A 14,587-nucleotide genomic window follows, 5' to 3' on the forward strand; every position below is an offset into this window, starting at 1 on the left:
TAGATCAGCCGTTCTCAAACAATAGCCAGCCTCAGGATGGTCATTGGATTATCAGCAGTACCTTGTTAAAACACAGATGCTGGGCAAAAGCCTGGAATTTTTTATTTCATAAGTAGAAGATGTAACCCAACAATTGGCATTTGTATTCAGTTCCCAAGTGATGCTAATGCTGTTTGTCCTTAGGTTCCTAATATTTCACTCATTAATTTAACCAAAAAATATTTACTGAACACACACTGAATGTCAGAGCATTTACTCTCTCCTAGGGCAGTCCTCACCTAGAAGCCATCAAGAACAAATTTGTGTGCTGAGGGACTTTGGAATGGTTCTACTCTGGACGATCTTCTTCCACTAATTCTATTAGCAAACATACTTCAAGACAGTGCCAAGGAAAACCTCTAATCTAAACTAAATCTACACTTCTAAACATACCAATCTAGGCTCAATTATTTATAATCTGAATTAGTGGAGTTACGTTTAATGAGTTTTTTTGCTCTCCAAAATTGTATTTTGCACTTACATAGGACATTGATTAAAACTGAGTTTGGAGCTTTGGTTAGATTCCATTTTGCTTTTTTTTTTTTTTTAAGATGTAGAGAATATTTTTGGAACATTTGATGATATTAATTTTCTTCAAGTTTTAGTTATTTTGGAGAACTTTCTTTTTCTTTGGTGACATATGTTCAAATATGAAGGGATGATATGTCAAAATGTCTATTTTTACCTTAAATTTTACCAAAATGTCTAATTTTTACTTTAAGCGTTTCAAATTACCTTAAATTTTACATATATATATGCATATATATATATGAGATATCAGCAAATACGGCAATATATTGACATTTGTTGAATTCAGGTGAAGAGTATGCAAGTATTGATTGTATTTTTTTTTTTTTACTTGTCTGTGTCCTTGAAAATCTTTATAATATAAATTTTGAGGAAAAAGAAGTTTGGAGGACTTACAATAATTCATCAAATATTCATCTTCCATGCCAACAAGATTTTCATTACCTGGTAAATGTTGTTCTACTTGACACCATGACATAACAGAGCTCAGACAGCTTCACAAATCTTTGAAGCATTCTTTGAAAGATCACAGAGGAAAGGATTAGAAGGGTAAGGGTGCTATAGTACTGAGTGGAATCAAGACTATTTACACTACTTTTATTTATCTGGTAAACTAAAGTTTAATCTCAGTAATATACCTCTGTCTCACAATAAAACCTTAATAAGGCTGGAGAAAAAAAGAATTCACTAATAAATATAAAAATAAAAACTACACTTTCTGAAAAAAATAAATGCCATTATTGTACACAATTTTGTAAAAATTTCTAATTCCATTATCAGAATTACACTGACAGAATGTAACTTAATGTACATTTTAGGGGATAATATGCATTTTATTTTATTTCTCATAAAGAAAGCTGCCACTGTGACTGTTGCAGATTCTCTTTCAGATTTGGTCTTTTTTTCCATCTAAAATGCTCAAACCATAGAGACTGTGGGTCTGTTCTTTTTCAATTATTCTCCTTATCACATTCATTAGCGTGCTTCACTCTGATTGAGTTATTACTTTTTCTTGCTCGTTATGGAGTCATTTATTTGAGTTAGTTTCCTTAAGCTCCTTCTGGGCTTCTTATTTTCCTCATTACATTTTTCATTGCCTTTGCCAGGGCCTGTTACAGCATGCTGAATGGCAGCAGTTCTAACACAGATTTAGTCAAGGCCTAGAAGCACAGATATAAAGCTCCACTCTACCTTTCATATTCAGTCACATGTAGAAAAACCTCCATGCCAAATGAAAGAATCCTTTCTCTGCTCTCCTACCAATCTGTTTAGTCTCCTCTCCCAGAGAAGCCAAGAAACAATTTTTAGAGGCTTATAAGGCATTCATATATTCAAAATATTTATTAGGTATCTTCTGTGGGTTGATAGTATAAAATGTACAAGAAATACAGAGAAGAATAAGATAAGACATGGTCTTATTCTTATTCATGGTCTTAAAGTCTAATATCAGAGGGAAAAAGACTTATATATAAAAATATAAATTTGTTTAAGTGTTTTAACAAAGACATTCATTGTATGAGATTTTAGAGTGTGAGACAATTCTTTTAACCCTGGAGGGTTGTTTTATTTGTTGTGGGTTTTCTGCCCTCATCTTCATAAAGTGAAGAGTAGAAGTGAGAGTGAAGAGTAGTAGACTTAGTAGTTGCTAAGTAAAAGCTTGTCTCCTTCCTGTGTGCCCAGTGGTTGCTATGGAATCTGGCAGAAGCCACCCTTACAATGGCTTCAGTGAGAGGTAAGGAGGTACAAAATTTCCTCTCCAAACATAGCTGCAAGTCTCCAAGCATACATGAGTCAAGTGTCAAAAACACCACTACTGATTCTTGTTGTCCCTGGAAGAGATTCCTCATCTTCACCTTAAGTCATAAGAAGCATAGCCATATCTCAGGTATGGAGTAGAAAGGCACCTAAATGAAATTATGAATGAAAAGGGAGTAAGTCAGAAAGTCTGGGAAGATGGTGGAGTAGGAGGACACTAAGCTCACCCACCCCACGTTTACAACAGGTATTACTCACATCCAAATAACCTGGAGAGTGGTCTGTGGACTGGCAAAACAGACTCCACAACCTCATGTAGAGGAGCCACTTCAGAGAGGGTTAGGCAGAAACAGTGGTAGGTAGCTGCCCCCAAGAGGGAGGGTGCTGAGAGAGGAAAGCATCACAGAGCCCACAGGAGGAGAAGGAATCCCCATGACGTCTGGCCTTGAAAGCCAGAGGAGCTGGGTTCTTGCCCTTAAAGAGATGTCTGCCTGAGAATCAGCAACACAGAAGCAACAGTTTGCATAACACCTGGGGCAAACCAGAGGGAGACCTATTTACACTGATTTGGGAGCATGTTGGGGGACTTCTCCTGGAGCAAAGGAACTGGCAGTTCCCATCTTCCTTCCCTACCCCTCGGCCCAAACACAGAGCCGCCTTCAGGAGCTGGTGCCTACAGACACTTGCTACCTAACCTGCTAGCTGTGCACCTGTCCACGAGTTCTCCTGAGGACTTGCCTGCTCCAAACTTGCTGGCCTTGGCCCAGTACAGATTTTGTTAATGAAGTATGTGCCCCACCCAGCTGCCACACACTGACATCACCCACCCCCCAGCCACTGCTGCATGCTGCACCCAGCTGCTCCGCGCAAAGATGCCACTTGACCCATTGTGTGGTGCCATGCCCCCCATTGTGTGGTGCCATGCCCTGGATCACCATCACTTTTCTGGAGGTCTGGCCTAGGACTAGTGGCTCAGTGTAATTTTGCTAACACCATGGGCACATCTTGCCCAGTCTCCACACACAGATGCCTCACATGCCCCAGCTGCTGTCACAGCAGATGCAAGCCATGGCCTTGACACCACCATGCTCTGGGGGATCTGGCGTAGGAGTAGTGGCTCAGTGAAAATTTTGCCAATACCACCACCCTGCCCGCAGCCCTCCTGCAGTTATACCCTCTTAGAGAATGCCTGCCAGGGTCTCACTAACACCATAGAGAGCAAGCACAGCCAACAAGAGGTAGAGAGTCAGTGCAGATGTTTGGACTTAAAGGAAAAGTTACTCAGACACAACAGCAGGACACAACACACCTAAGAAATTCCCCTAAAGTACCAGGTTCTGGTGATCAGGGGACTCTGTACTGCAGGGCACTACAGGACCTCTTCTCCATGCAGCCACTTCTTCAAGAGCAGAAGACGTAGCTGGCTTTCCTAACACACAGAAACAGACACAGATAGGTAGACAAAATGAGGAGACAGAGAAACATATCCCAGATGAAAGAACAGGAGAAAATCACAGCAGAAGAGCTAAGCAAAACAGAAATAAGTAATATACCCAATAGGTAATTTAAAGTAATGATCATAAAGATACTCACTGGACTTCAGGAAAGGATGGAGGACATGACTAGGGCACTTGACAAAGAGATAAAAAACAACAGTAACAAAGAGTAAGAACTCAATAATGAAATTAAAAGATAAAAGATGGGTTAAGTAGTAAGCTACAGGAAGCAGAGGAATCTATAAGTGACCTGGAAGATTTGGTAATGGAAAGCAATCAAGCTGAACAGGTAAGAGATAAGCAAATACTGCATAATGATAATAGACTTAGAGAACTCATTGATTCTGTCTAGCATGATAACATTTACATTATAAGGATCTCAGAATGAGAAGAGAGGGAAAGAGAGGCAGAAAATGAATTTGAAGAAGTAATAGCTGAAAACTTCCTGAATCTAGGGATGGAAACATTCTCAGAGGCACAGAGATCCCCCAACAAATTCAACCCAAGGAGGTCCACACATAGTAATTGAAATGGCAGAAAATAGTGATAAAGAAAGAATTTTAAAGGTTGCAAGAGAAAAGAATACATTTACATTCAAAGGAAATCACATAAGGATATTAGTGGAATTTTCAGCAGAAAATTTGGAGACCAAAAGAGAATGGTATGATATAGTCAAAGTGCTGAAAATGAAAAATAAATAAAATCTTAAAAAGAAAAAAAAGAAAAAATTCAATGGTGGTTCAATATTCACTAATCAAAGTGATATGTCACATCAATTAGAGAAAGCATAAAAAACCATGTGATCATTTCAATAAGCATAGAAAATGCATTTGACAAAGTACAACATCCACTTATGATGAAAGCCCTCAACGAGATAAATTTAGAGGAAACATACCTCAACATAATAAGGGCCAGATATGAAAACCCCACTGTAAATATCATGCTCAATGGGGAAAAGCTAAGAGCTTTCCCTGTATGGGTAGGAACAAGCAAGGATGTCTACTCTCATCACTTTTATTCAACATAGTAATGGAAAAAAAAAAAACAAAACAAAAAAAACATAGTAATGGAAATTCTAGCCCAGACAACAAAAAGAAATAAAAGGCACCCATATCAGTAAGGAAGAAGTAAAACTTTCACTAATCATGATGACATATTAGGTGCTTTTGTTGTTGTTGTTGTTGTTTTAAATTTAAATTTGATTTGCCAACATATAGTATAACACCCAGTGCTCATCCCATCAAGTGCCCCCGTCAACCCCAACCCCCCGCCTGCCTCCCCTTCCACAACCCTTTGTTCATTTCCCAGAGTCAGGAGTCTCTCATGGTTTGTCTCCTTCTCTAATTTTTCCCACTCAGTTCCCCTCCTTTCCCTTATCATCCCTTTCACTATTTCTTATATTTCCCGTATGAGTGAAACCATCTGATGATTGTCCTTCTCAGATTGACTTACTTCACTCAGCATAATACCCTCCAGTTCCATCCATGCTGAAGCAAATGGTGGGTTATTTGTCCTTTCTGATGGCTGAGTAATATTCCATTGTATACACAGACCACATCTTCTTTATCCGTCATGTCGATGGACACTGAGGCTCCTTCCACAGTTTGGCTATTGTGGACATTGCTGCAGTGAACATTGGGATGCAGGTGTCCCGGCGTTTCGCTGCATCTGTATATTTGGGGTAAATCCCCAGCAGTGTAATTGTTGGGTTGTAGGGTAGATCTATTTTTAACTTCTTGAGGAAACTCCACACTGTTTTCATGACATGATATTGTATAGAGAAAACCCCAAAGACTCCACCAAAAAGCTACTAGAACTAATAAATGAATTCAGCAAGGTCACAGAAAATAAAATCAATGTATAGAACTCCATTGCGTTTCTATATACCAATAATGAATCAGCAGAAAGAGAAATTAAGAAAGCAAATCCACTATCATTATCACTATCATCCTTGATTTATATCCCGGGAAGCCAGAATGCCTGAAAGGTAAATCTCCCTAAATCACCTCACTAAGAAATGGCCTTTTTGTTACCATTTGAGTAATGTCTCTACTATAACTCATGAGACTGAAAATTTAATTAGAAAAGAAATGAGGTAAGTTTTTGCTTATACTTGTGTTCTCAGCATATATAACAGCACAAGTATATAATGGATACCTATAAATATTTGTTCAATACTTTTCTTTTTTAAAAAAACAAATAATTTAGTTAGATAGATCTGGATTAAAATTCCAATACCAGTATCTTCTAGCTATGTAAACTTAGACAAATAAACCACTTTGAGTCATAATTTTCCCACTTATTGAAAATGGGGCTAATGGTACTTAACTCTTCACAGGGGTGTGGAGAAGCTTAGATGAGGCAAGAAAAAGAAAAAGTTAAGTATATCTGTAAAAATCAGTCAAGAAAAGTACAAAATAAAGGGGCGTAAAAATATGATAATAAATATCTGAAATGTGGAGGGGAGAGGAGTAAAGAACAAATTAAAAATTAAGGGATAGGGATCCCTGGGTGGCGCAGCAGTTTGGCGCCTGCCTTTGGCCCAGGGCGCGATCCTGGAGACCCGGGATCGAATCCCACATCAGGCTCCCGGTGCATGGAGCCTGCTTCTCCCTCTGCCTGTGTCTCTGCCTCTCTCTCTCTCTGTGACTATCATAAATAAAAAATTAAAAAAAAATTTAAAAAAAAAAAAATTAAGGGACCATCAGCATAATATAGACTGTTATATGCAGATGTTATATATAAACCAAATGGTAACCACAAAAAACAAACAAACAAACAAACAAACAGTAATAGATAATCACAATTAAAGAAGAAGAAATCCAAGTATTTCTCTAAAGAAAATCAGCAAACCATGAAAGAAAAAAAAGAGAAGAAAGGATCAGAGTAGAATTACAAAAACGACCACGAAACAAGTAACAAAATGGCAGTACAGATCTATAAATAATTACTTTGAATGTTAATGGACTAAATGCTCCAATCAAAAGTCAGTGTAACAGAGTGGATTAAAAATAAGACTCATCTATGTGCTGCCTATAAAAGATTCATTTCAGATCTAAAGATATCTATAGTTTGAAAGTAAAGGGATGGAGAAATATTTATAATGCAAATGGGTATCAAAAGAAAGCTGGAGTAGCCATACTTGTATTACACAGAATAGACGTTAAAACAAATTCTATGAAAAGGAACAAAGCAGGATGGTATATAATAATAAAGGGAACAATCCAATAAGAATATGTACAACTGTAAACATTTATGCACCCAACATGGAAGCACTCAAACAGATAAAACAGTTAATAACAAGCATAAAGGAACTAATTGATAATTATACAAGAATAGTAGGGAACTCTATTTTTTAAAGATTTATTTTTATATATAGAGAGAATACACACACACAATGGGGAGGGGCAGAGGTAGAGGGAGAGAGAGAATCTCCAGCAGACTCCCTGCTGAACACAGAGCCTGAAGCAGGGCCCCATCTCATGACCCTGGCATCATGATCTGAGCCAAAATCAAGAATCAGATGCTTAATTGATTGAGCCACACAGGTGTCCCAGTAATAAGTAGGGAACTTTAACTTATCATGATGGATAGATTTCCACACAGAAAATCAAAAGGAAACAGTCTTTGAAGGACACACTGGACCAGATGGATCTAACAGATATATTCAGAACATTCCATCCTTGGGACACCTGGGTAGCTCAGTGGTTAAGCGCCTGCCTTTGGCTCAAGGAGTGATCCCGGGATCCAGGATTGAGTCCCGCATTGGGGTCCCTGTGGGGAGCCTACTTCTCCCTCTGCCTATGTCTCTGCCTCTCTCTGTGTGCCTCTCATGAATAAATAAATAAAACCTTTAAAAAAAGAGAGAGAGAGAGAGAGAGAGAGAGAGAGAGAGAGCATTCCATCCTAAAACAGCAGAATACACATTCTTTTCAAGTGCACATAGACATTATCCAGAATAGATCACATATTAGGCCACAAAACAGTCCTCGACAAGTTAAAAAAAGATGGAACTCATACCAGGCATCTTCTCTGACCACAGAACTATGAAACTAGAAATCAACCACAAGAAAACATCTGGAAAGAGCACAAATACATGGAGGTTAAATAACATGTTACTAACCAATGAATGGGTCAACCAGGAAATCAAAAAGTACATGGAAACAAACAAAAATGAAAACACAATGGTTCAAAACCTTTGGGATGCAGCAAAAGGTGTTCTAAGAGGGAATATTATAGCAATAGAGGCCTACCTCAAGAAAAAAGAAAAATCTCAACCTAACCTCACACCTAAAGAAGCTAGAAAAATAACAACAAAATCAAAAGCCAGCAGAAGGAAGGGAATAATAAAGATTAGAGCAGAAATAAATGAAATATAAACTAAAAATAACCAATATCATATCAAGGAAACCAAGAACTGGTTCTTTGAAAAGAGCAACAATATTGATGAGGCAAGCACTGTCACCGTGCCCTGCACAGAAGGTGCTCATTACATTTTAGTCTCCGTATCTTTTGCTGTCTGCTCTATAGTTTTGTCAGTTAGCAAACATCATGGTTTGCCACAAGAGGGCAATACTATATGGAAACAGAAACCTATGCCAAAAAAAAAAAAAAAAAGAAAAGAAAGAAAAGACCAAATAAACAACAGAGCCCCCAAAATATCCCACAACAAAACGAAAACCAAAATCAAACTTTCCAAAATTACATTAATTTCTTCCTCCTTACCTTTCTATCCTTCTTTTCTACCCCATGAATATAATTTGTTGATTAGGGTTTCATGTGTAGAATTCTGTTCTTTTCCTCCATTGTGTTCTTTTTTTAAAATTATTTTTATTTATTTATTAATGAGAGATACAGAGAGAGAGGCAGAGGGAGAAGCAGGCTCCATGAGCCTGACGTGGGACTTGATCCCTGGTCTCCAGGATCAGCCCCTGGGCTAAAGGCAGGTGCTAAACCACTAAGCCACCAGGGCTGCCCCATTGTGCTCTTTAGTAATCAAGGGACTTTAAAAATCATATGGTCACAAGGAATAAATTCCATTCTCTGCAATAGTTCCTGCTCCCTTAGTTGGTGAATTGACTTGCTGCTTCCATGATCCCTTTATTAAGTTAAACTCTACACTCCTGGGTGTTAGTGCTATACTTCTTTCCTCCAGACAGCACCCTCGGTCACATAAAGTTTACCTCAAACTCAGCATGGAAAACTAAGCTTATCCACATTTATTTTAAAAAGATAATGCTTCTGTATTATATAAGCTCAAATCCTATTAATTATACTAGTTTGCTGCCTCATCCATGCAATCATAATACGTGTTTCCTTTCTTTATTTAGTCTGCTTATTGCCTATCTCTTCCTTATTCTCATGTCTACCTACATGGTCCAAATCTCCTCTTCTCATCTTTCAGCCATTTACCTTTTAGTCTTCCAACCATTTCTCATTAGTCCATTTATTGAATAATAAGTGCTTGGAATCAATCAAGTGGTCTATGTCCTGTGCTCTTCCAAAGAAAGACTCCCATTTCTTTCCCTGGGACTAAATGTTTCTTTTCAATCCAGTTTACATTTAACACTTGTCTGTTTCATGACAAAAGTGGAAAGGACAACAGGAGCATTATATTTGAGAGGAATTCTGCAATTTATGAAACCATTTTTTAGTTGCAAAATGACAATGTTTGCAGGTCACATAGGCTTCTGTCATTAACAATATGTACACTTGCCCATCAGATAATGCAAGGTCATACACCAACCAATCTGACAAGAAACAGTAATCTTGGGAGCATTGTGGGGCCAAAGACAAAAGTAAAACTTCTAATTAGGAACACCTGGGTGGCTCAGTGGTTAAGCATCAGCCTTTGGCTCAAGACGTGATCCTGGAGTCCCAGGATCGAGTCCCACATCGGGCTCCCTGCATGGAACCTGCTTCTCCCTGTGTGTGTGTCTCTGCCTTCTCTCTCTGTGTGTGTCTCTCATGAATAAATAAATCAATAAAATCTTAAAAAAAAAACCTTCTAATCATTACAATAAACAATATCTGCTAGGGTGCTATGGATGGGCTCAATCTGAACTTTCTTCTACTAGCAGATTATCTAAGAAACTCTCTTGACTCAAAAATTTATCTAGTGTAAAATAGTACTGAAAACAAATCTGATTCTTCAGTCTTCTTTGTTTCTTTTATTAACAACTGGAACAGCTAAATGAAATATTCCAGGCACAAAAGACAAATATTTCATGATTCCACTTACATGAGGTACCTGGAGCAGTCAAATTTGTAGAGACAGAAAGTAGAATGGTGGCTACCTAGGCTTGGGTGGTGGTGGGGGTAAATTGTTCTTTAACAGGTGTACAGCTTTAGTGGGGGAACATGAAAAAGTTCTGGAGATGGATGGTGGTGGTGGTGATGATAGCACAACACTGTGAATGCACTTAAATGCCATTGAATTGTATGCCTAAAAGTGGTTAAAGTGGTAAATTTTATATTATATATATATATATATATTTTACACAACAGATATACCCTAAAACAAATTTGAACTATGTGTTTTGTTCATTTGGATTCAATATTATTTTTCTAGATATGGTGTGAAATTCAACTAGAATTGTACTAAACCCAATTTCATAGAAGATGTTTTGGGAAAAGATAACACATAGGTAGAAATGGAGGCAGTGACAGTGTCCCTACCTTCTCACTGTAGGAAAGGCCAAAGCGGAAGGTTAGTCTTTTCAGGTACATTCACCTTCAATTTAGTAACATTTTACCAGGCCTGAATTTGGCTTCAAAATATCTGAGTCTCAGAAAGGCCTATGTCTATAAAACAAATAAAAAAATATTGCATTTCCCCTCTTATCCCTGGGGATACATTCTACGACCCCCAGTGAACTCCTAAAACTGTGACAGTACCAAGCCCTATACACACTACGGTTTTTTTTTCCTATACCTACATACCTATGATAAATGTTAATTTATAAGTTAAATACAGTAAGAGATTAACAAAAACAATGATAAAACAGAAAAACTGTTATACTATAATAAAAGTTCTGTGAACGTGGTCTCTGTCTCCCTTTTTTTAAAAAATTTATTTATTTGAGAGAGTGAGAGAGAAAGAGAACACAAGCAGGAGGAATGGCAGGCAGAGGGATAAGCAGACTCCTCAGAGCAGGGAGCCTGACTTGAGGCTCCATCCCAGAACCCAGGGGTCATAAACTGAGCCAAAGGCAGAAACTTAACAGACTAAGCCACCCAGGCATCCTGTCCCCCAATTTCATATTGTGCTATATTCACCCTTCTTCTTCTTGTCATGATGTGAAATGATAAAATGCCTACCTGATGAAATGAGGGGAGGTGAATGATGTAGGCATCATGACGTAGCATTAGGTTATGATATGTCAGAAGGAGGATCATCTGCTTCTGTACTGCTGTTGACCACGAGTAACTGAAAGCATGGAAAGTTAAAGTACAAATAAGAGGGGACTACTGTAATAATAACCCAACAATAACACTTATTGAATACATATTAAACACTGGGCTTAAGTGAGAGACAGGATTGAGGTCAATAAAAAAGTTTTAGGCAGATTTACAAATATATTAGCTTACTATCCCCAACTCACTATTTTGTTCTTTAAGACAAAGCCCCACACATCCCATTTATTTCAGAATTAGAAGACAAACAGAGACACACCTCTGTGCCGGTAACCATGCCAAAGAGTGTGTCAGCCAGTAGCACTTATGAAGCTCACCATGCCGCTGACAGGCCTGCGTATTATGAAGTGGACATTTTTGGAGAGGGTACATTTCAACCTTATAAAATTTTCTATGAAGGAACACTTGCAGGTTTAGATGCTCTTTTACTTAGAAAGCCTATTCTCTTAGAAAGACTCTGGTTTGATTATAATGGTGGGGAAAATAAGATAATAACAACAGTTCAAAACCGACAGTAAATTCACCTCAAAGCAAAACCATTTCTTTGCTTGGTTCATGTGGCATAAGAGAAAGCCTGACTGGCAGGTATAATTAAAGTATGAATCACAGAGATAAGTCATGAGTAACCGTGAGAGCACCTATAGGAAAAAAAGTCCATTATAACAAACTTTAGAGACTAAAGGAAAAATCCTAAATCCATGTAAATGCAATTATGGGCCTGACTAGAAACATTGATAATGGCACTGGTGCATTATTGGTCCAGCATCTGTATGAAGCTCTGTAACGTAGCATATTCTGCTCATTCTTGATGTTTTCTATTCTGAGAATTGTTGGAGGTCAGGTACTATGCTTTGCTTTATCTTTCCATATAAATTACTTTTCTATGCAGATCCTAATAATGTAGACAGTAGGCATAAAACATGCAATTACACACTTGAATGGGTAAATGATAACCCATATTTTAGAGCCTAGAATAAATCTGTCCCGACATAAAGGATTTTTTAAAAAATGAAAATTGACATCTAACATATTAAATGCTGCTTATTAAAGACTACTGATACATTTTTAAAGAATTAATCACAGGATTTTCAATTAATGAAAAACGGGAAAAGATTGTTTTACTTTATCCTATTTCATATCTGAGCAGTTCACATTGGATTTAGTTGCTTGGAACAGCAATATGGCAAATGCTTAAAGGGAACTGTTTGGCCTGACTTGTTTTTTGTCTTTCGGTCTGTGTGATGAATAGATATGAAATCATCTCAGGTGAAAAACAGCCCCACTGCCACTTGGGTCACTCCCTTGACTGACAAACAGCGTTACTGCCCCCCATCTCACCCCACCTATCCAAATGAGGAGTATTTCACTGACAGGTTAAACACAGAGTTAAAAATGACTCTAATGATGATTGGAGATTCTGCCAACTTGTAGAGGTATAATGATACAAATATGGATGGAAGGTTTTTAAGTCCAATTTCCTTGGCTCAGAAGAATTTAAATCAAAGCCATCAAATATACCGTGTACATCATCTTAATTTAAGGTTTATGTTGTATTTTTAATATTCATGTGTGGTTCTTTAAAAAATCTTTTTGAAATTGAAAGTCTTGACAGTCTCTGAAACTTAATTGGGAAAAATGTAAAGCACATTAATGGAATTTTTTCCCATGATCTGTAGAAGACTTTTTTTTTTTAACAGATGGTTCAAATGGACAAAGTAATGAAAACGCAAATTAAAAGCAGATCCTTAAGAAAAATAACTGAATTCTCAGAAATACTGTATTTTAGTACATGTGCTGCTGAAGTGAGCGCTCAGAAACACTATAGAAGGTGGCAGGAATAGATGTAGGGCAGCGCTTTCTTTTGCTGTCAGGGTTTGGAAAGAACGGAAATTTATTAGTGACCCTCTGTCAGGGGAGGGGTGACTGACCGTCGGTAGGAACCAACTATTCATTTGGAACTCCAGCCAACCTCAACAGTTTGGAGATCCTTACGCTTGTTGGATAATTCTCTCCAGGTGCCAGTCAAATGTACAGTCTTGCGATCTGGGTATTCTTCTGGGTGGGAACACCCGAGTCCCAGGTGTGTATTTAGGGGGATGGGGATGCCTTGAAATTTTCCCAGTATCCTTGCAATTTGGAAAAGCAACAAACATCCCACGGCCTGTGAAAGCTTTTCTTTTTAAAAAGATTTTATTTATTTACTCATGAGAGACCCGGGGGGGGGGGGGCAGAGGCAGGGGGAGAAGCTCCCCGCGGGGATGTGGGCTCAGTCCCAGGGACTCCTGGGCCAGGCGGGCGCTCCCCCGCGGCGCCCGGGGCCCCAGAGCTCTCACTTCCCGGGGCAGCAGGTGTGACTGCTGGACGGGGGGAGGGAGCGGCGGGAACCGAGCAGGGAGACTCTTCCGTCCGGAACTGATGTGCATTCGGCGGAAGCGTGAAGTAGAAGCTAAACTAACGCTGCAGAGTAGCGTCTGCCCTCACTGCGCTTTCAAGGACGTGTGGAGCTTCGAGCGAACCTCGCGCAGGTTCCTGCTCCGACGACCGCGGGCCGCGGGGGGGAGGGGGCGGGCACGGGGCCGCGCTGGGGCTGGAGACCCGGAGGGGCCGGGGCCAGTCGGAGCCGGGGGCGGAGGAGATGGCGGGAGGTGCCTCGGGGGGGTCGGGTGCGCGCGGGGGAGCGCCCCTGGGGCCCGGCCGGGGCGGGGCGGGGCGGGGCGGGGCGCGGGGGAGGAGGGTCCCCGGCCGGCCGGGCCGCCGCGCGAGCTCCCGGAGAAGGGCCCGCCCAGGGGGAGGGCTTCCCGGCCCGGCCCGGCCGAGCGGCTCGGCGCCGACTGCCGTCCCGGGGCGGAGGTGGAGGTGCCGGAAGCGCCGGCGCGGGACTGCGCGGTGCTGCGGCCGAGCCGGACCCGGACCCGGACCCCGCCGCCTCGGGGGCGGCGACCATGCGCCCTGCGGCCCGCGGCCCGAGCCGACCCGCGCCCCGGCCCCCCGCCGCGGGAGCGCGGGACTGAGCGCCGCCCGCCGGCTCGCCGCGCCCCAGGGCCCCGGCCCGGCCCCCGCCGACCCCGGCCCCCGCCGACCCCCGCCCCCGCCGACCCCGGCCCCCGCCGACCCCCGCCCCCCGCCTGCCGCCGCTCGCGCCGGGGCCATGGGGCTGCCGACTCTGGAGTTCAGCGACTCCTACCTGGACAGCCCGGACTTCAGGGAGCGCCTGCAGTGCCACGAGATCGAGCTGGAGCGGACCAACAAGTTCATCAAGGAGCTCATCAAGGACGGCTCCCTGCTCATCGGGGCGCTGCGGAGTGAGTGCGCGGGGGCGCGCGGGGCGCGGGGGGCCCGGGGCGGGGGCGGGG

The 14,587-nt window shown here is 41.1% G+C and overlaps 1 protein-coding gene and 1 long non-coding RNA gene across 6 annotated transcripts in view; one reads left to right on the forward strand and one right to left on the reverse strand.

Moving 5' to 3' along the window:
* Positions 1-14,508, reverse strand: part of LOC140594429 (uncharacterized) — a 34,553-nt gene extending 20,045 nt beyond the window's left edge. Inside the window, exons 1-2 of the long non-coding RNA XR_011995207.1 lie at positions 14,419-14,508; positions 11,139-11,247 (exon numbers count right to left, since the gene is read on the reverse strand). This is a non-coding gene — a long non-coding RNA (uncharacterized lncRNA). The remainder of the gene's footprint in view (positions 1-11,138; positions 11,248-14,418) is intronic.
* Positions 13,955-14,587, forward strand: part of ARHGAP42 (Rho GTPase activating protein 42) — a 280,896-nt gene continuing 280,263 nt past the window's right edge. For 2 of the 5 annotated variants that reach the window (XM_072726272.1, XM_072726274.1), the window contains exon 1: positions 13,957-14,536. In XM_072726272.1, the coding sequence (XP_072582373.1) occupies positions 14,383-14,536 (154 nt within the window). In that variant the 5' untranslated portion in view covers positions 13,957-14,382. Of the gene's footprint in view, positions 14,537-14,587 lie in introns of all 5 variants that reach the window. The other 3 variants (XM_072726273.1, XM_072726275.1, XM_072726271.1) reach the window with 3 other exon arrangements.

Source organism: Vulpes vulpes, chromosome 11 (genome assembly GCF_048418805.1).
Source record: "Vulpes vulpes isolate BD-2025 chromosome 11, VulVul3, whole genome shotgun sequence".
NCBI lineage: Eukaryota > Metazoa > Chordata > Mammalia > Carnivora > Canidae > Vulpes > Vulpes vulpes.